This window comes from Arachis hypogaea, chromosome 18 (genome assembly GCF_003086295.3).
Source record: "Arachis hypogaea cultivar Tifrunner chromosome 18, arahy.Tifrunner.gnm2.J5K5, whole genome shotgun sequence".
In the NCBI taxonomy this organism is placed as follows: Eukaryota; Viridiplantae; Streptophyta; class Magnoliopsida; order Fabales; family Fabaceae; genus Arachis; species Arachis hypogaea.
Genome location: NC_092053.1, coordinates 44516537 through 44537837, shown reverse-complemented (window position 1 = coordinate 44537837; position 21301 = coordinate 44516537). Strand labels below are relative to the sequence as shown.

The following is a 21301-nucleotide window of genomic DNA, read 5'->3' as shown; positions in this document are numbered from 1 at the left end:
CTGGTGACGGCCGGGGCTGTTGTGTCCGACTTGTTGGACTTGCTGTACTGCTGATCCTTGGCCACCGGAGGGTGGGGGGTACCTGCAAGAGACTCTGATGCTTAAGTTAGCACGGGTATTAAGCAGGTTTATTGTAGAATCAGAGTATGAGTTATACCTGGGTGCTCCATTGTATTTATAGTAGTGTGGGCTGACCTTTCTGATAAGATAAGTTAGTTATCTTATCCTATCTTATCTTATTTGGGGTGAAGTCAGCTTATCTTCAAGGGAACTGCCTTTATCTTTATAGGCTTGGATTGCCTTTGGATGTGGGTCGTGTTCCTCTATTCGGGCCCTTTGTTGGGCTTTCTTGTCGATTTGGCCGACCTCTTTGAGAAGAGGTCGGATAGCCTGACCTGAAGAGGTCGGTCGCTTTGTCGCCATTCATCCCAGGTCGGGTAGCGCGACCTGGGGTATGAACACTGACTATACCCGTGAATTCAACAACCTGTGCCGTCTTTCAAGAGTTTGTCAAGGAAATCCAGCCGACTATGAGGAGTGGAAGTGTGCTCAGTATGAGAAAGGACTTAGGAGAGACATCTTTAACTACGTGTATCCGTAAAGGTTAACGAATTTCACTGAACTGGTTAAGAAGAGTCAATTTGCAGAAAACTACTCAATGAAGTGGCCGATGCTACAAGAAGGCTATGGAGAGACTGCTCCAGACAAGCCGCATAGAGCCGGCCTAGGTGAATGCTACAAGTGCGGGAAGCCGGGGCAGGTGGCTCGAGACTGTTCACACAAGAAATGTTGGGATGCAGCCGAATCTGTTTCTCAGACCTGACGTAACCATAAACTAGTAGTTGAATTTCGAACTTACTTGCATATCATTAATATGTGATATTCATTCGTAATATATGACGCGCGTTGATAATTGTAAAGCCTAAGTCAATGACTGGTCGAAGGCTATTAGTTGTTAAGATGGGGTAATATTTAGTTAACTTAGAAGGGCGAATCGGTTTGGAGTGATGTTGGGTTTAAAATAGATAAGGGTTAGAGATAAACATATTCCGGAAACTACTTTCAAGACATGTTATGGTCATTATGAGTATACAGTAATGTCTTTTGCATTAACCAATGCTCCGGTAGTATTTATAGATTATATGAACAGGATTTTTCGGCCGTACTTGGATAAGTTTGTTATTGTCTTTATTGATGATATTCTTGTTTACTCGAGGACTGAGGAGGAGTATGCTGATCACTTGCGAACTATGCTACAAATTCTGAGAGATAGGAAATTGTACGCTAAGTTATCTAAATGTGATTTTTGGAAGAGTGAGGTAAAGTTTCTCGGTTACGTAGTGAGCAAGCAGAGTATAGCCATAGATCCTGCTAAGGTAAGAGCAGTGATGATATGGGAGCGACCAACTTCAGTGACAGAGATTAGAAGTTTCCTAGGTTTGGCGGGGTGTTATCGAAGATTCATTAAGGGATTTTCATAGCTCACCTTACCTTTAACTAAGTTGACTAGGGAGGATATGCCTTTTGTCTGGACTCCGGAGTGCGAAGAGAGTTTTCAAGCGTTGAAGCAAAAGTTGACTACTGCACCCGTGTTGGTATAGCTTGAGCCAAGTGAACCATTTGAAGTGTATTGTGATGCATCATTAAAGGATTTGGGGTACGTTCTGATGCAGCACCGGAATGTTGTAGCATACGCCTCACAGCAATAAAGTCCGCATAAGATCAACTATCCGACACATGATTTGGAACTTACTGCTGTTGTGTTTTCTCTAAAGATCCGGAAGCAGTATCTCTATGGCGTTATGTTTCATATTTTCTCAGACCATAAGGGTTTGAAGTATCTTTTTTAGCAGAAATAGTTGAATATGCGTCAAAGGATATGGATGGAGCTTCTGAAAGATTACGATTTTGAATTGAATTACCATCCAGGAAAAGCGAACATTGTGGCGGACGCCTTGAGTCGGAAGTCTTTATATCTAGCTGGGATGATGTTGTGAGAAAAAGAGTTACTAAAGGCATTTCAAGGTTTGAACCTGGGAAGTTAGGGAATAATCTGGAATTCTATGTTTGAGTCAGTTGCAAATTTCAAGTGATTTTAAATCAGAACTTCCGAAGGTTCATCGAGATAGTGAAGCATTACATAAGGTATTACCAGCAATTGAACAGGGAAAACAATGGAGAGTATCAGAAGGTCAGGATAGTTTGTGGAGATTCAAAAACCTTATTGTTATGCCAGATGTCGGAGACCTACGACAGTATTTTGGCAGAAGCTCATAAGAGTGGGTTTTCAATTCATCCAGGAAGTACTAAAAGGTATCAAGATCTAAAAGCGATGTTATGATGGCCAGGGATGAAGAATGATGTGGCATTACATGTATTTAAATGTTTAACGTGTCAGAAGGTTAAGATTGAGCATCAGAGACCATCAAGAACATTTCAGCCTTTAGAGATTCCACAATGGAAATAGTAGAGAATTGCAATAGATTTTGTGATAGGTTTGCCCAGAACCCAATCTGGTTATGATGCTATTTGGGTAGTTGTGGATCGACTGACAAAATCAATTCACTTTCTCCCCATTCAAATAAGTTTCACGATGGAAGAATTGGCTCGAATGTATATCAAGGAAATTGTCAGGTTGCATGTCGTGCCTTCTACCATTATATCTGACAGAGATCCTTGAAGGTTCTGGGGAGCTTTTCAGCGTGCATTTGGGACTCAGTTGAGTTTGAGTATTGCGTATCATCCACAGACAGATAGTCAGTCAGAGAGAACTATCCAGACCTTGGAGGATATGCTAAGAGCTTATGTTTTGGACTAGCCGGCGAGATGGGATCGGTATATGCATTAGTGGAGTTTGCTTATAACAATAGCTACCATGCGAGCAACAGAATGGCTCCATAGGAAAGAGTTTGCTAGGGCCTAAAATGATAGCTGAAACTACTGAGCAAATAAAGAAAATTCGTAGCCAAATGCTTATAGCCCAAAGCCATCAAAAGAGCTATGCTGATCAAAGATGAAAGCCTTTGGAATTTGAGGAAGGGGAGCATATTTTTCTGAAGGTTATACCAACCACTGGAGTGTGAAGAGCTATTAAGACTAAGAAACTGAATCCCCATTATATTGGACCGTTTGAGATCCTGAAAAAAATTGGGCTGGTGGCTTATAGGATTGCTTTACCACCATATCTTTCGAACTTGCATGATGTGTTTCATGTATCACAGCTTCGGAAGTATACTCCTGATGCGAATCATGTTCTGAAAAAAAAAAAAAAAAAAAAAAAAAAAAAAAAAAAAAATGCGAATCAGGAGATATAGGAATCTACATCAGTAATGGAAATGATGACACCATGTTAATGATTAGCGGAAAGAATATAATAATATTTGAGAGTACAAAATACTTAGGAACTTGAATCAGATATGCGAAAGGACTACCCACCTCTCTTTTTAGGCAACTGAATTTGAATTTTGAGGACAAAATTCTTTGTTAGGTGGGTAGAATGTAAACCCTGTTAAATTAGTAGATAATTAGTCAATAAATTAGTTTTTAATAAAGAAGATTAGAAATGTGAACATTATATCAAATTAGTATAGAGCTCATCGAAACGAGAATTTTGACACCAATTTCGAAGAAATCGGTCTAAGATCGGACCGAATGGGCCGAACAAGTTGAACCGGACCAAAACCGGACCGTGGGTCCAACCAGCTCAGCATTTAAATTAGCCTAAAAGCTCATTTCCTTCATTAACATAACAGAAGCAGCAGCGCACCAGGGAGAAGAAAGGAACGCCGAAACCCCTGCGTCAACTCCCGAACGCCGTAACTCCTCCGTCTGGGCTCCGATCGCTGCACCATTTACAGCTACGCGACCACCGCGTCGAGCTCTACGTTTCTACTGGAACAATTTCATAGGTAACTCGTTCTTTAATTCTCAGGCTCTTCTTCCCCAATTTTTGGGAATTTTAGTGGAGGTACTGAATTTTTTTGATTTTTGATGTTTTAGGATCCAATTAGCTTGAGAAAAACGTTCACTCTTGCTTATGTGAAGCTTGGGTAAGGTGAGGATACAATAATTCTATTTTAATTTCATTGAATTTGAGCTTTGAATATTAAATTGGGTATATATGTGTTATAAATGTGTATTAGGCTGTGAATAAATAATTGGAGCTTGAAATTGTGAATATTGGAACTTGGAGAAAGCTGAGCTTAGAATGTATTAAGCTTGTGAGGGGCTATCTTGGCTTCAATTAAATTGCTTTGGTCGTGACGTGAAAATCGGCCAATGTATGGTTTAGGTTTCTTGCATTTAATATATAATGTCCTGTGAAAACTTAGGCTAGATGACCGTAGGATAAGTTGGAACGAATGTGAATGGTGTGGTTTAGAGTCTTGTTATTAAATATGGATTGATGTAGTGTTGTTTAGTTGGAGAATTGATAAATTGTTAATCATTGATTTGAGAGCACAAGTATGTAATTTATGACCTATGGTTTGATTGTGGGAATTGGCATATGTACATGTAGTTGTTGTTGTTGATTTTGGTATGAGAGTATATACTTGAAATTGGTGTGAAATTTGATCTTCATGGTGGTATGGTGTTGGGGAAGAAAGGACATCTTAGTGCTAGTATATGTAGGATATGGTGTTGGAAACATGGGAATCGTTTTGAATGAGCTTGAAGTTTGCAAGTTCACAATATTGGTTTTTGGCCGAACTTCGGCGAGGCATAACTAGGCTTTCGTACCATCAATTTGCTTCTAACTTGTTTTGAATTGAAAATTGGGTTCATGACGTTTATGCCATTCGAAGAATAGGTGAAAAATATTTTAAATCGAGGAAGTTACGATTGTTGGGAGAATTGAACTCATAATTGGTTTTCAATACAATCCTGCAGCTTTGTGTTAAATCTATTTTTTAAAAGGACGTACGCCCACGCGTATGCATGGCATGGATTTTAACAATGCGTATGCGACTGGTTCCATGCGCACGCGTGACCCACGCGCACGTGTGATATGTAGTTTTCACCCACACGTACAAATGACAAAAGGATGCGCGCGCGAGATGCAGTTTCACATTTCCACGCGCACGCGTAAGCCACGCGTACGCGTGGCCCCTGTTCCAGTAAACATGATTTTTGAAGTTTTAAAACCTATTTCAAACGTTTAAACCTCTATTTTCATTCCTTTAGTGATAAATAGTGGTGTTAAGCCTGACAGTCAGATGAAGCTAGGAAATGGGGATAACTTGGAGATGAAGTAAAGCCAAAAAAAAAATGACGAATTGATTATGAAATATTATGGATGATTATGAATGATACTTGGCTTGATAACTAAATGAATGATCATGTATGACACTTGGCTTGAATGATTAAATGATCTGAGATACGAAATTCCCTGGATAAAGTACCATGGCTTTCCTCCACGTGTACCAGGTTGAAAGCTCAACACTCTGTTGACCCTACGACGTAAGGGTGACCGAGCACGTATAAATTCCTGGGAATGTTAGCCCCCATTGAGCATTATTGATTATTTGAGAAAAGGCTATTTATAGACTCTTAGGATGCACGTCGAGGGACAATCTAAGGTTTTTGGACTTGTCGGGTTGGCTGGATAACCGACAGATGAGCCTAATCAGCCATAGGACAAGCATGCATCATATGCATACTACTTGAATTACTTGCTTGTGTATTAACTGGGTGTGCCTAAGTGTACTTGCCATGTTAAATGTATATGTGTTACCTACAGTATTTGTAACCTTCTTGTGCTTGCCTTTATCTGCTTATTTGTCTGTGAAATGCTGACGGAGTTGGAAGTATGGAGGAATGGCAGTATGGGACTTAGATTTTAAGGTTAAGTTAAGTTAGGTTTAGATACTCTTAGAAAACCATCTTTTTATGGCTTCTGTTTAATAATTTAAGCTCTATAATCTGCGTGTCGGCGTTCTAGGATTGCCTCTGGCATTCCCAAGGCCTTATATATTATGTGTGTGGCACCTTTACCATACTGAGAACCTCCGGTTCTCATTCCATACTATGTTGTTATTTTTCAGATGCAGGTCGAGAGGCGTCTCGTTAGGCGTCTAGGCTCCTGAAGCATAAGCCAAGTTCCCATGTTTCCAACACCGTATCGTACATATACTAGCACTAAGAAGTCCTTTCTTTCCCAACACCATACCACCATGAAGATCACATTTCACACCAATTTCACGTACATACTCTCATACCAAAATCAACAACAACAACTATATGTACATATGCCAATTCCCACAATCAAACCATAGGTCATAAATTACATACTTATGCTCTCAAATCAATTATTGACAATTTATCAATTGTCCAACTAAACAACACCACATCAGTCCATATTTAATAACAAGACTCTAAACAACACCATTCACATTCGTTCCAACTTATCCTACGATCATCTAGTTTAAGTTTTCACAGGACATTACATATTAAATGCAAGAAACCTAAACCAAAATGATAAACCATTATTTTATGATTTATATTGTGTTTAATTGAGTGGTTTTTATCAATTCTTTACCTACTTATTCATACGAATTGCATGATTTTATAACTGCTTCCTAGTATTATTTATGGTTGAAACTTTGCTTCCTAGAAACCTTTAATTAATACATTTTAACTCTCCTTTTTACCATTCGATGCCATGATCCGTGTGTCAAGTGTTTTAGGCTTCATAGGGCAGAAATGGCTCAGAGAATAGAGAGGAGGCTTGCAAAAATGGAAGGAACACAAGAAATTAAGGAGATGACTAGCGAACACTGACGTGAGCTCATGGCTCATGCGAGCGTGCGAAATGAAGAAATCGCAGCGACGCGAACGCGTGCCTGACGCGAACGCGTGGATTGGTGTCTGCAAGAATGACACGAACGCGTGGACGACGCGCTCGCGTGACAAGGAAAATTGCTAAATGACATGAACGTGTGGACGACGCGTACGTGTGACATGCGCGATCTGCAGAATTAACAGAAAATGCTGGGGGCAATTTCGGGCCGCATTTTGACCCAGTTTTCAGCCGAGAAACACAGGCTAAAGCTAGGGAACATGTAGAGACTCAACACGCATCCATACACATTCAGATACATTGATATTAGGATTATTTTTAGTTTTAGATCTAAATTTAGATTAGCATTACATTGATAGTTTATGCTTTTGCTTTGGATTTTGGATGTTGAAGAGTCATTACTTCCGTTGAAGACATTACTTTTGTTTGTTTCCCTATTCCTTTACTCTTTTCAGTTGATCATTGACCCTATTCAGATAAGTATGTTGCATTTTGGATTTATTAATATATAGAGTTACCTTTTCTTTTAATTAATTATTAATTCTCTATTTTATTTTATTTTATTTATTATGTCTTTTTATATTTTTATGAGTATTATATCCATATCAATGGAGTAGTTTTTCTACTTGACATGGGGGTTGATTAAGAGGAGACACTTGAGTTGGAAGGCTTAAGTGTCGGTTAAATTGAACGTTGTTGGCTAGTTCTGTATTTACTAATGCTAGACCTTCCTAAGGGAGAGGACTAGGATTTGCGAATAAGGGTTAGCTTAATCACTTGACTTTCCTTTATTTAGCAAGGGTTAACTAAGTGAAAACAATAACCTTTTTAATACTACACTTAAGAGACCCCAACAAGGATAGAACTTCTAATTAATCATTCCTCCTGTCAAGGCTTTTTAATTAGAATATCAATAATTATTCTTAGTTTATTTTTATTGCTCTAATTTATAATTATTCAATTGTTCATCATTATTCAACTCTCAAACTTTAGGAAAATTCCTAGTTAATAAAATAGCACCCTTTCCTGCAACTCGTTGGGAGACGACCTGGGACTTATACTCCTAGTATTTTTATTTCTAAAATTTGTGACAACTTTTCTAAATTGACAAGGTGGACCTTAGCTGATTAAGAACTATACTCACAACGTATTCTATAAGTTATTTCTTAATTAGCCGACTTCTGCCTGCTGTTCACATACCTTGGCCGATTTCCACGTAGCGAGCAAAGAAATTTAATTGAAGCCAAGACAGCCCCTCAAAAGCTCAATACATTCTAAGCTCAGCTTCCTCCAAGTTCCAATATTCACAATTTCAAGCTCCAATTATTTATTCACAGCCTAATACACATTTATAACACATATATACCCAATTTAAAACTCAAAGCTAAAATTCAATGAAATTAAAATAGAATTATCGTATCCTCACCTTATCCAAGCTTCACATAAGCAAGAGTGAACATTTTTCTCAAGCTAATTGGATCCTAAAACATCAGAAATCAAAGAAATTCAATACCTCCACTCAAATTTCCAAAAATTGGGGAAGAAGAGGGTGAGAATTAAAGAATGAATTACCTATGAAATTGTTTCGGCAGAAACGTAGAGCTCGACACGGTGGTCGCCTGGCTGCAAACGGTGCAGCGATCGGAGCCCGGACGGAGGAGTTACAGTGTTCGGGAGTTGACGCAGGGGTTTCGGCGTTCCTTTCTTCTCCCTGGTGTGCTGCTGCTTCTGTTACGTTAGTGAAGAAAATGAGCTTTTAAGCTTATTTAAATGCTGAGCCGGTTGGGCCCACGGTCCGGTTTGGGTTCGGTTCAACCGGTTCGGCCCATTCGGTCCAATCTTGGACCGATTTTTTCGAAATTGGTGTCAAAATTCTCGTTTTGATGAGCTCTATCTTAATTTGATATAACATTCACATTTCTAATATTCTTTATTAAAAACTAATTTATTGACTAATTATCTACTAATTTAACGGAGTTTACACATAACCATCTGGAAGTTTAATAATGAAAGAATAAGCATTGGCTACTCTTGCAGCTTATTCGATCTCAACTTGGTCAGCATCAGATCTTCCTAAAAGTATGTTTTCTCTAATTGTTGTCACAAACAAAGCCGGTTCTTGGCTCACTAGTGCTATTTGCTGCCTCAAACATTTTAGCATCAAACTCTTAACATCATTCCTATCTAGCAAAACTTGTCCTACAAACATTTTCTTTAATTAATTAATGTCACATAACATACGATACCATATCATATGGCCTTTAATTAATATGCATAACTTCAGTTCCATATTTTTTAACAAGCAAGTAAACTACATGCTAAACAAAAATGGTTTTTAGCAGAGAAAGAGCTTCTTGGCTTTTAGCAGAGAGCTTGACCAAAGTGGTTATGTGAATAGCTCCAATGACAGCTATCAAAGGAACTACAAGAGTGATCAGTGTTAATTGCCACACAACACTGAATCCCACAGCAAACCCAGAAATAAATGTACCAAAGTAGTGAAGAAACTATCCATGTCTTACTAATAATGAGAACAGATAAACTCAATCTCTTGAACTCAATAATTACATCAGTTATCCAACTAAATAATTGCATCACAGTTATCATAAATTGATTTCAAAGCCTAGAAGCAGAGTGAAATTAAAAACATGAAGCATATAATAAATCAAAAGATCACCAATTGCAAATTTTTTAATATGAACAAAAGTTAAGAACAATGAAAAATGAAGAAAGATTAACAGTTTTCAACCCAATTCTAACAATGCTCATCACAATGATTAACAACAACAGAAAGCACTGAAGGAACAGTGAATCAGTAACATGTATAGTGCAAATTTAAAATTTAAAAGTTATCAATTTAAAATTATCATCACATACAATAACAAAGCCAATCAACCAAACACTGACTGAGCATTCTGTTATGATTCTGTGACTAGGAAGCAACAAATTCAAGTTACAGCAACAAATTTAATAAATCCTACTAAAGTCCTGATTTACAGCAACATTTAGATCAGGAACAAGGAAAATTTATTGATTAGCAATTCAGAAACATGAAAAAATACAAGGAGAAAGGAAATATGGAAAAGAGAGAATAGGGAAGCGATGGTGCAGGGACTCTCCAACGGTCAACGGCGAGTCGGCAACCACCCCACAGAAGGCGACGAAGCAAGAGACAATCCCACGAGTTGCTTTTGCCTCCGGTGATGAGACAGATGAACCACGAGATGCCAGTGACTGAGACGAAACTCGAGTGAGACTGGGAGGCAGAATCGAGCAAAGACAACCATGGACAATGAGTAGCAACCAACATGCACAGCTCGAGCACTCACTGGCGGAGGGAGGCGCGAGCAGTCGAACACAGAAGAGAGAGGTGAGATGCGAGCACACGACACGGAGGATCCAACAAGAGGCCCGAGAGCACAAAAATGGAAGTTCTTAAGTGTGACGGACGGCGGTAGCAATCTCTCACTCCGAAAGATGACGACAACTATTGGTGGAGGCTAGGGTTTGCTTTCTTTGGCGGAGGCTAGGGTAGTTTGCTCTTTGCTGAAGGAAGGAGTTGGAGATGGGGGGATAACGCGTGCAATTCTTTTTTCCGTTTCAAGGAAGGAAACGACGTTGTTTTTTGTACACCGGCCAGTTCAGTGGTTCTTGAGCGGTTTTCGATTTGGCAATTTTACATACTGAACCGGATTGTTTTCTTCGTCATTTCTCGGTTGAACCAGTTCAACCGGTTGGTCTGGTCTGATTTTCAAAACATTGGTGGTAATAAGAAAACTGGGACACCAGTCACACCACCCCTTTTTTTCAATGAAAAAAAACTAACACTAGTAATTTATTTATTTTCCACAACAACTAGGACACCAGTTACACCACCCTTTTTTTTGTTGGACACATTTTAAAATTTAGCCTTAAGTGAAGGGTAACAACATGAACCAATTTTTAATGATAAAATTTTAATCATCTAGTCTAGTCAGAACATAAAAATTGGTTTCATGTTCAACTATAACATGAAGTTTCTGTTATATCATTCTCTTGTAATTTTCAAGTGGCGCAAAATTCAAAATCTGTTATATTAGTTAAGATAGTAAAGGAAGTGCCATTCGAAGTTGAATTGCTAGTTTAATGACAATAAAATTTCTTAATATTTAGTAGAACAAAAAAGTACACTTTTCAAATATTGCATTAAGGTGTTAGACACAATTTTTCATATATATCAACAAAAAATGTTATAGGTACCATTTTTTTCTCTTTGTTGTATACTTTTAGTATCAAGGACTTATTTATAGAGAAATTATATTTTGAATATCTAAAAGTGGAGTGTTTATAGACATCAAACTTAATTCAATATTTATAAATTAGAGTTTGTGCTAAAGGAGAAGACTACATAAAAATCCAAGAACAACACCATAGATATCAATAAGGAGTATAAAAAAGATTAAGTGTTCAAGAAATAAATATGGATAGCTAAAATGCTAATCATATATATTAAAGATTATTGGTAATATAATATATGGTTGATACTTCAGACATAACTTTTTTGTTGCAAAATAAATAGAAGCATGAGAATCCTACCAACAGCTAAATTTTCCTTCAAGAAACATTCCCCCACTTCTTCAATCTGAGATAGAGTTAAGCTATTCAAGAAATTTTCCTACTTGAATGGTTTGAGCTTCATCTGACTTCTGTTGCAAGTGTTTTCAACTATAATACTTCTAAAATTAGCATATACAAAATCATCCTCATCATAACATAAAAAATATACGTTTTCATCAAACTAACCTAACAAACTTGTCTTGCTGAGTTCTCATTTCTACAGCCTAATTCAAAGACAATGCAGATCAAGATAAAAAATTCACTAAATAGTTCCTTCAAGCACCACAGAAACGACAATTAGATCATTCTACCAAAATAAGGCACAAGAAAACCTATGAACAAATATATAATTAAAAATTAATTAAATTGATCAAAATTATTAAAACTCATAAAATGATCAATAGCATCAAGCAAAAGAGGAAGAACATGAAGAAAATGACATGATTAAAGTACTCGGCGCAGTAGCAAACTGAAAGAAAGGGAAATAAATGAAGGAAACAGACAAAGCAGTTATTAAGGCTGAACTCTGAAACTAGTGTAACTGTAACTGTAACTCAAATTAAAATTAGGAAACATTGTAAACCCTAAATAAAAATTACCAAAAAAATAGATTAATTAAAATTCAAAATACATCGCAAACCATAAGAGTTCATGAAAAAACTGACCGGCTGTGTTAGAAGGCACATCGAGCTGAAAGAAATGATGCAGAGGGAGGAATACCGAGCTCAGAGTGATCACCGGTAGTGAGAATATCTCCAAGCGACGATCATCCCGTTCGGAATTGGCACAGTCATGGTTGTTTGATCTATATCAAAGACGGAACTAACGTTTGTGGGAGCACATCGCTAAAACCCCTAACCAGAGGGGGAAAAACCAAACCTAATAGCATGGATCGGAATCGATGACTAGGAGGTTACCTGCTTGAAGATGACGCCAAGATCTCAATGACGTAGGTGACGACACCGAGACTGCAGAAGAAGACGATGAGGAGACCTCAGGAGATGGCGACGAGACCGGAGAAGACGCCGCCGATGGGACCTTAAGAGGCGGCGAGACACGCGCAGAAGAGGGTGGCAAAGAAGAGGACAACGACGCTTGGAGACTGATTAGTTAGGGTTAGTGAGAAGATGAGAATGGTGGGGTGAGTTAGGGTTAGTGAGGGTAATTTAGATAATATTTTTTTAACTTAGCGACCGCCTTTGCAACCGATTTAGTGACCACAACTTTAGCAACCGAATTAGCAACCAACCACGTTATTCTATTTACCTATAGATCGGTTGCAAAATCGGTCGCTAAATTAAAAAATAGTTACCAATTTTGTGACCAAGAGTCCCAAGGACATTCTTCCCTTTGTTTTGGTTGCTAATTCGGTCGCCAAATTAAAAAAGCGACCGATTTTAGTGACCATTTATATTCTAGTTGTATAAAACTAGTCGGTTGCTAATTCAGTGGCTATTAGTGACTGATTATGTTAGTCACTAAAATCAGTTGCTAAATTAACAATTAGCAACCGATTTAGGAACCAGTAATTTAGCGACTGAATTAGCAACCAAACAGTTGTTCACCCTATTTCACTATCAGTTGCAACATCGGTCGCTAAAATAAAAAATAACGACCGCTTTTGTGACAAACAGTTCCAAAGACATTATTTTCATTTTGGTTGCTAAAAATCGGTCACTAAATAAAAAAATAGCAACCGATTTTAGTGACCGATTTATTTTAGTTGTATTTAAAATTTATCGGTCGCTAATTCGGTTGCTAATAGCGACCGAATTCATTGGTCACTAAAATCAGTCGCTGAATCTAATTTATTGACCGATTTAGCGACCAATATTGATTTTGTTCTGGAAATTTTGTATCGGTCGCTATTAGAAACCAATTTTTTCGGTTGCTAAAATCTATTGCTATTCCGGTACTTTCTTATAGTGAACGGTCATAATTTCCAACATATTTGGTGGGATTTTGCTTTATATTTAAATTAAATAAATATAATATTTATTGAAACGTGTAATATATAGATAATTTATAATTTTAAATACACGTACACATCTATTGGGACAAAGAAAGTATTAAAAAATCAAAAATTAAATTTTAAAATAATTTTATTATTTTATAAAAAAATTAAAAAATAACTTTAAATCGTGTATTATTGTATTGGTATTATTATACTCGCATGATTAATTAAATATTCGATTTAAATAAAAAAATTAACGATATAACATTTTTAAATTAAAAAATTAACAATTTTATTCTAATTTTGCTCGTATGTTTAATTGTACTCGTATGTGGAATTCCTCTCTATACGTGGATATAAAGTATTGGTTTGATATCGATTTTTTCATTTTATCGGATTTTATTCGGATAATTTAAAATTTTAAAATTTAAAATAATTAATTTAAAATTTAGATAATTATAATTTAAAATAATAATTTAATTTAATCTAATAATAATAAATATACTCGTCTTATTGTACTCGTATGCTTAATTATAAGTGTTAATATTTGATAATTATGAGTGTTTTCTCGTAGTTCGTCCAATAACTAAGTGAACAGAATGCAATTTTTTAATTCAGCGTACAACTGAACAAATTGAAGTGAATCCTCAAAAAATAATACTAGTAATTAAGTTGATTTTATTTTTTTTAGAAAATAATATTTTTTTAATTTATTTAAAAAAAGCCGTACATATAAAATGTATACAAATTAAATTTATATTTGTAGAATATCATATGTATCGGAGAGATATTCCATTACTTTTCTTGATTAATATATAATTAATTAAGATTATTTAGTTTGTCAGAAAATAATAAATATTTTTTTATTTAAACATGACAAATATGTGTACCAAAATCCATAGGAAACCAATACCATATGGTTGTGTATATATGATGTTATCTAAAAATGTTATTTGTGTTTAAATCTGTGATTAAAATTAGTTATTAATTTATTTAAATATAAATATATATTTTTTAATTTATTTTTATTATATATTTATATTTTAATATATATTTTATATTAATAATTAATTTTAATAGTTAAATTTAATATACTCATAACATAGCTGGATATTATCTAACTATTACCGTGAAATTTAATAGAGCTAAGTTTTGAGTGAACATACATCAATGAATAAATTGATATTGATGAGAATCTAAATGTAAATTTATCAATATAACTCCTGCAGATAAAAAACTTTTGCGTAATATAATGTTAAATTGTTAATGATTCTTTCTTCTTTTTTCCGCACAGAAAACTTACCAAATATTAGTATAAAATTATGTACATTACTATTTTCTAAACCATACCGTTTTCTTATTGACGGGACGAGTAGCTCCATAATTGATGGGATAATCAAGGCTATAAAATAAATAAAATAACAGTCTAATTATATATTCAAATATTTTTAATAATTAAATTTAATTAAATTGATTTAAATTTAACAAAAATCACTTTCATCATACTAGCATGTGCATATGCACATTTCAATAACACAAAACATATTTTTTTTGTCTTCATCTTCTTTTTCTTTTTATCCGTTTCCTCCTCCACCTCCTCCTCCTCCTTTTAAATTCATGCACGTAGGTTCTTCTTCTTCCTTCTGTTTCTCTCCGTTTCCTCCTCCTTTTTCTTCTTCTTCTTCTCCTCCTCCTCCTCTTCTTCCTCCTCCTTCTTCTCCTTCTTCTTCTACTTCTTCTTCTTCTCTTTCATTATCGTTATCACCAACATCACCAATATTTTGCTAACATTTTTATTGGTTCTAATTTTTTCTGGTACCATCATTAAATAATTTTGTAAATTAATTGAGGTTCACTTGATGCCGTTGATAAGTATTGACCAAATTTTTTATTTCTTAGTTTAATTGCGGCTCATTTGAATCTAGAAATAAATTATATGTGTTTTTATTGATAATTGAGTATTTTTTACTGCTTGTTTAAAATTGAACTAATTTTAGTTCATTTGTGTATTAATTGAGGTTCACCTGATGCTGCTGATAAGTATTGACCAATTTTTTTATTCCTTAAGTAATTTTGATTTATTTTTTAGTTTATTTGAGGTTCATTTGGATCTAGAAATGAATTCGATGTGTTTGCATTAATTGAGGTTCACTTGATGCTGCTGATAAGTATTGACCAAATTTTTTTTAGCAAAGAAGAATAAAATTATTCATTATCACTTTATTCAATTGCATTATATTCCACTCTATTCCATTCAATTAGTTCAGATTTGAACAAGCAGTAAAAAAACTCAATCATCAACAACACTACAAAAAAAAAGTGTATAAAACGGCATTAAAATTAGGGCAGTTTTATAAAACCGCCTTAATGTTCGTTAATTAGGGCAGTTTATGTGATTGCCGTAATTCATTCCTTTTTCAATGGCGGCTGTTGATGATTCCAGCAGTTTCAAAACGCCCTATGATCACACTATTAAAAAGAGAAATGAAATTTCAGCCTCTCAGATCTAAAGTTCCATCCAAATACATTAAGTTCCATCGGGTTTGCTCTCGTAGAAACGCCATTTTTGCTCCTTCGAGCTTCTCCTCCTCCGTCAAGATTTTCTCCAGATCTGCGAGCTTCTCCTCCTTCCTCGACCTTTTGCTTTGATAGCTTCTCCTCATCCATTAACGTGCCTTCTCCTCGATCGGTTTCTCAGTTTGCATTCTAACTTCTCACTTCTAGATCTGTAACTAAATTCACATCCTCTGGTTCTAATTACTTCAATGATTGTTATATGTTAATTATTCTAATTACACCCTCTCTCAATAATGATTTCATTTTTGATTTTGTATTCACTCTTAATTATTGTTTCTAGCATTTCGTCTTTCATGCGGCTTTGATAATTGACTCGATGCTCCTTATCGCTTATTTTCTGGAGCTAAATAGGTTGCCAAGTTCTCATTTTCTGAAGAATTTAACAACAGAAATTACATAAGCTTCAACAACTAGAGAGAGAAAGGCAGCCAAAATGCTGAAAAAGTACATAAAATCAAAACTTACTGAAATTTCCAGAGGTTTCAACAGCTAAGGAGACAACATCATTTTCTGGCATAGATGGAGTCAAATCAACCATAGCCGAAACAATGGTCTAGCAAGTAGAAATCAACCTAGCAACAGTTACTACATTGATATAAATACAGTAACTCCAATGTACAGATATACTCTGGCAGAAATATCTGAAATTCAGAAACCTAGTCAAATAATAAGTTTGATAACTTTTTCTTTAATCATCAAACTTGTACATTTTTGTTAAATAAATGGGGCTAAAATATGGAATTTCCTCTAAACAGATGAAGCAGAAAGGGAAAAGTGAGGATCTCATTCACCTGGTTTAGGGCTAAAGCATTGGAATTATTCTCCGCAGAACGCTGAGATGTAGAAAGAACGTTTTCAGCTTGTTTGATATTAGTTGAACCCAAACCAGGACCATCAGAATGCATCTCCCTTTCACAACATAAAGAATCAAGAGGTGAGTCAGTTTTTTGGTTCCTCTCCATCTCCACATCGACATTGGCTACATGAGAAGTAAGCTCTTTCTCACTATGCTTCGCATTACATCTGCTATAATTTTCAGCAAGGGGGACAACATTTGATTGAGATCTAATTAAACTGCAAAGATGCTCCTCAACAGAAACTCTAGAAAGCAAGCTTATATTTTCATAGGCCTCTTCCATAACAAAATCATTCAAATCAGAAAGAGAATCACTGCAGTCGGAGTCCTCACTAGAAGAATGGAAGCTTATGTACTTTTTCATATTTATCGCTTATTTTTGATTTTATGGGAAGTTGAATATAATTTTCATTTATGAAATTTAGCTAAAGGTTCTCCATCTTCAAAGTGGGGATCTGTTAGACCTTCTATGGGACATCCTGAACCATTCGATTTCAAATTTGTTGCTGTTGGAAATGAAAATTATTTTCCTCATCATGAAGTGCACTATCAAGGCAATCATTCTTTAATTTATTTTGCCTATGATTATTATTAGCTACTTTATTTATTTATCTTTTGTATTTATTTATTTATTTATTTTGACTGAGCAGAAAAGTACTTTAAGTTCTATAATGCTATAAAACGTGCTTATCCAGAGATTCGGATTATCTCAAATTGTGATGGTTCTAAAATGCCATTAAGTCACCCTGCTGATCTCTTTGATTTCCATGTAATTTTTCAACTAAACTAATAACTACTAAACTTTATTCTCTTTTAGCTTGCCAAATTTAGTGTTTTTTTTAAAATTTGTTAGATATATCCAAATAATTCTATGGACATGTTTTCCAAATATTGAGTATTTGACAAGACATCAAGATCAGGTCTAAAGGTTTGATTATATTGCTTACTTTTAATTTCTTTATTGGAATTATTAGTTATGGATTCTTTATTTATATATATGCATTTGATAAATGAAGGATCACCTTTGTCTATTGGCTTTAATGCATGTGTTTGTTAGTGAATATGCTGTTACGAATGATGGTGCAAGAAATGGAACCCTTTTGGCTGCATTGGCTGAAGCTGCATTCCTTGATTAGTTGACCTCAAGGAAATTGACTTGGATTTTCAAAATTGAATAGTATCTTTTGGAGTTTGATATTTGTGAATTATATAGTTATATTGTTATTTTGTGACACTTTTTTCTTGGAGAATGAGTTTGGTGCTCAATTACATTTTTGGTAGATCGGTGGAAGATAATTATGTTTCTACTTCTGATGCTCTTTTGGCTGGAATGGCAGCTGGTGCTGTAGAGGCTTTGATAAACTCTCTGTTTGAACTTATCAAGCTTCATGAACAGGTTTTCTCAGATTCATACATTCCGAACCTGTTTTACACTTTCCAATTGGCATTGTTAATCAGATTCCTGGCTATTTGTGTGTTGGTTTTTTGTAGAGCAATAAGTGGAAAGCTGAACAAGAACACAATTTCTCAGCTTGTGAAGACTTGTGATGTAAGATTTATGCTCTCAGAATATTTGATTAGCAACTATTGTGCTTCTTTTAAGTGGATTTGTATTCAAATAGGTTTTCTTTTAAGAATAGTTGATTGTTTTTTTCTTTTTTAAAGTAGGAATTTATCTTTTGGATGGGGAAGAATGAGGAGAAAACTGTCTTTATATATTTGAGATGTCCAAGCATTTTCACTTTATCTTTCTATGAATTTAGGATGAAATTGTCTTGTTTCCGCTGTATGTTGAGGCCATAACACTTTATCTATGAATTAAATACTTCTATTGAATTCGTCGAGCTGCAAACGCGAAAGACCATACTGCTTTCCATGCTTGAAGAGGTATGTGCGTATGTGTTTCCTATGGAAAAGAAAAGGTGCAAGTCAAATGGTCTTTATTCCGTATGTGAATTATTAGTATCTATCAATGCAAATCAACCCCAGTGAGGTCCCTAGCTAGCTAACTTTTTGATGGTTCGATTGATGGGATTGTATTGGGGATTCTTTGAACTAACTAAGCAGCCAGTGCGGGCCTTTTTGTTAATGCCACCACCTCGTGACAATAACTTACCCTTTTTTCTTTTATTGCCAAACATGTCATTTCCTATTCCCCCTTTTTAATCTAGTATTGTATTGTTAAATCAAAGTAAAAAGATCTTTTAACTCATTATTTTTGTGGTTGTGAAGGTTGACAGGAGATATAAGAACTACCAGATTTAGATGAAGGCAGTGGTGTCTTCCTTTCAGGCGGTGGCTGGAAACGGTGCTGCCACGGTTTACACGGCTTTGGCACAGAAAGCCATGTCTAAATATTTCAGGAACCTGAAGGATGCAATAATGGGGCAGATTCAAGCGACAAAAAAGGCCATGGGAGAGAAAGATCCAATTGCAGCAGGCACCACCAAGGGAAAAACCCTGAGACTGAAGATCATTGACCAAGCTTTGAGGCAGCAAAGGGCATTCCAGCAAATGAGCATGATGGAAACTCATCCATGGAAACCTCAGCGTGGCCTTCCCGAGCGCTCCGTTTCTGTTCTCCGTGCTTGGCTCTTTGAGCATTTCCTCCATCCATAAGTACCTCTCTTTCTTGGTAGATTAATACAAGAGTTTGAATGTATTTGATTGTTTATATATTTTGGAGTATGAAAATGACTAAAGTGTGGGTTTTTAGAAAAAGTGTTATTTATGCATGCTTTGAAATAAGAAAGGAAATGCTGAACATATGCTTATGATTGATTTTATGATATTAGATCCTGGTGCAAGTCAACACAATAGCTCGGTAGTTCCGAAGAGCCTCTTCTGCAAATCAAGCACTGTGAGTGAATAATATGTTAATGAGTATTTTTACATGTTCAGTGATTTATGGAGTAGAAATTAAGCTTTATCTAAATGGTGTTTTCTAACTTGGCATGAGATAAAGCTAATTCATTGTTTTAGCCTTTTGTAGTGTTGGTTTATGCCTTAAAAGTCACTATCAAATCTTGATTGAACTTGATTTAGGGCTTTAGAAGTTCCTCGTAGCATGTTACTATGGGTTTGGAAAGAGCTATGTTACCATATATGTTATTTTCGATATATATGCTATAATTTCAGTGTATAATCTCATCTAAGGGACCATTATTCCCATCCATGTTACAATTAATATAATTACTATGCATGTATGTCACGTTAATTCAATGGAAGCTAAGGTCGTATATTTGGACCTTCATTCCTTGTAGTTACCCAAGCGACGTTGATAAACATATTCTAGCCTGCCAAACTGGCCTATCAAGAAGCCAGGCACGTCCATCTCTTTCTTTTTGCATTCAATTATTATGGTAGGTAGAGGGCATTGTCAATTAAAATGTAAATGTATGTCTGGAAATGAATGAAGCAGGTTTCAAACTGGTTTATCAACTCAAGGGTTCGTCTAGCGGAAGAAGAATGCTTGGGGCGAGTGATGGACACATTTGGATCAGTGGAGCTTGATTTCTCTTCATACACCCAGCAGCAGCAGCAACATTAGGGTTTCTAGATAGCTAGTTAGTATTTATTTAGTTTGATACTTTGTATAGGAGTTATTACTTTTGATTTGTAACACTAAAATCATATATTATGTTTAATACTTTGAGTTATATAATATTATATATGGATTATGATTTTTTTATTGTGGAATTTAATAAAAAAATTATTTTTTTAGAACGATAAGAACAACGGTAAATATTACCCTTTTAAATAATAAAAAATGTCATTTTTATCCAATAAAAAGAACAGTTTATAACTGTCATTTTAAATAACATGAAATGTCATTTTAACTTGGTAAAAATGGCAGTTTCAAATGCCATTTTAACTAATAAAAATGGCACTGTTAGGGTAAAAATGGCAGTTCAAACCGCCATTTTAACCTATCAAAAAATCACCGTTTTAACCAACCAAAATGCCACTCTATTAGGGTAATAATGGCGGTTCAAACCGCCGTTTTAACCTATCCAAAAATGCCATTTTAACCAACCAAAATGCCACTCTGTTAGGGTAATAATGGCGGTTCAACCCGCCGTTTTAACCTATCCAAAAACCGCCGTTTTAACCCAGGAAATAACGGCGGTTTCAACCGCCATTTTAACCTATTCAAAAATCGCCGTTTTATCCCAGGGAATTGTGGCGGTTTTTAAAAAACCGCCGTAATAACCAGAATGGCGCCCAGAATTACGTCGCTTTACAAAACCGCCATTCTTGGTAATAATGGCGGTTCAAACCGCCGTAAATACCAAAAATAACCGCCGTTTTTACCAAATTTTTTTGTAGTGCAAAAACACATCAAATTCATTTTTGGATCCAAATGAATTTCAATTAAACTAAGAAATGAACCGAAATTACTTAAGGAATAAAAAATTTGATCAATACTTATTAGCAGCATCAAGTGAATCTCAATTAACATACAAATAAACCGAAATTAGTTCAGATTTGAACAAATAGTCAAAAAGACTCAATCATT

The 21301-nt window shown here is 35.4% G+C and overlaps 2 protein-coding genes across 2 annotated transcripts; one reads left to right on the top strand and one right to left on the bottom strand.

Moving 5' to 3' along the window:
• Positions 1-15715: 15715 nt before the first annotated feature.
• LOC112769982 (uncharacterized) lies at positions 15716-17232 on the bottom strand. The gene is made up of 3 exons (XM_025814419.3): positions 16718-17232; positions 16392-16479; positions 15716-16296 (listed from the first exon to the last, which is right to left on the bottom strand). The coding sequence occupies exons 1-3, from the start codon at positions 17144-17146 to the stop codon at positions 16250-16252; spliced, it is 564 nt and encodes a 187-aa protein (XP_025670204.1). The 5' UTR covers positions 17147-17232; the 3' UTR covers positions 15716-16249.
• Positions 17233-19047: 1815 nt separating this feature from the next.
• Positions 19048-20332, top strand: LOC112769980 (homeobox protein BEL1 homolog). The gene is made up of 3 exons (XM_025814418.1): positions 19048-19366; positions 19578-19642; positions 20204-20332. The coding sequence occupies exons 1-3, from the start codon at positions 19048-19050 to the stop codon at positions 20330-20332; spliced, it is 513 nt and encodes a 170-aa protein (XP_025670203.1).
• Positions 20333-21301: the final 969 nt, after the last annotated feature.

Bases quoted from the DNA above. Each gene is read 5' to 3' on its own strand.
- LOC112769980 (XM_025814418.1), top strand. From the start codon at position 19,048: ATGAAGGCAGTGGTGTCTTCCTTTCAGGCGGTGGCTGGAAACGGTGCT. The intron at 19,367-19,577 runs GTGCTTGGCTCT...TTATGATATTAG, and splicing joins GCGCTCCGTTTCTGTTCTCC to ATCCTGGTGCAAGTCAACAC. The intron at 19,643-20,203 runs GTGAGTGAATAA...TGAATGAAGCAG, and splicing joins TCTTCTGCAAATCAAGCACT to GTTTCAAACTGGTTTATCAA.
- LOC112769982 (XM_025814419.3), bottom strand. From the start codon at position 17,146: ATGAAAAAGTACATAAGCTTCCATTCTTCTAGTGAGGACTCCGACTGC. The intron at 16,480-16,717 runs GTGAATGAGATC...TCTACTTGCTAG, and splicing joins ATGCTTTAGCCCTAAACCAG to ACCATTGTTTCGGCTATGGT. The intron at 16,297-16,391 runs GTAAGTTTTGAT...TAAATTCTTCAG, and splicing joins TGAAACCTCTGGAAATTTCA to AAAATGAGAACTTGGCAACC.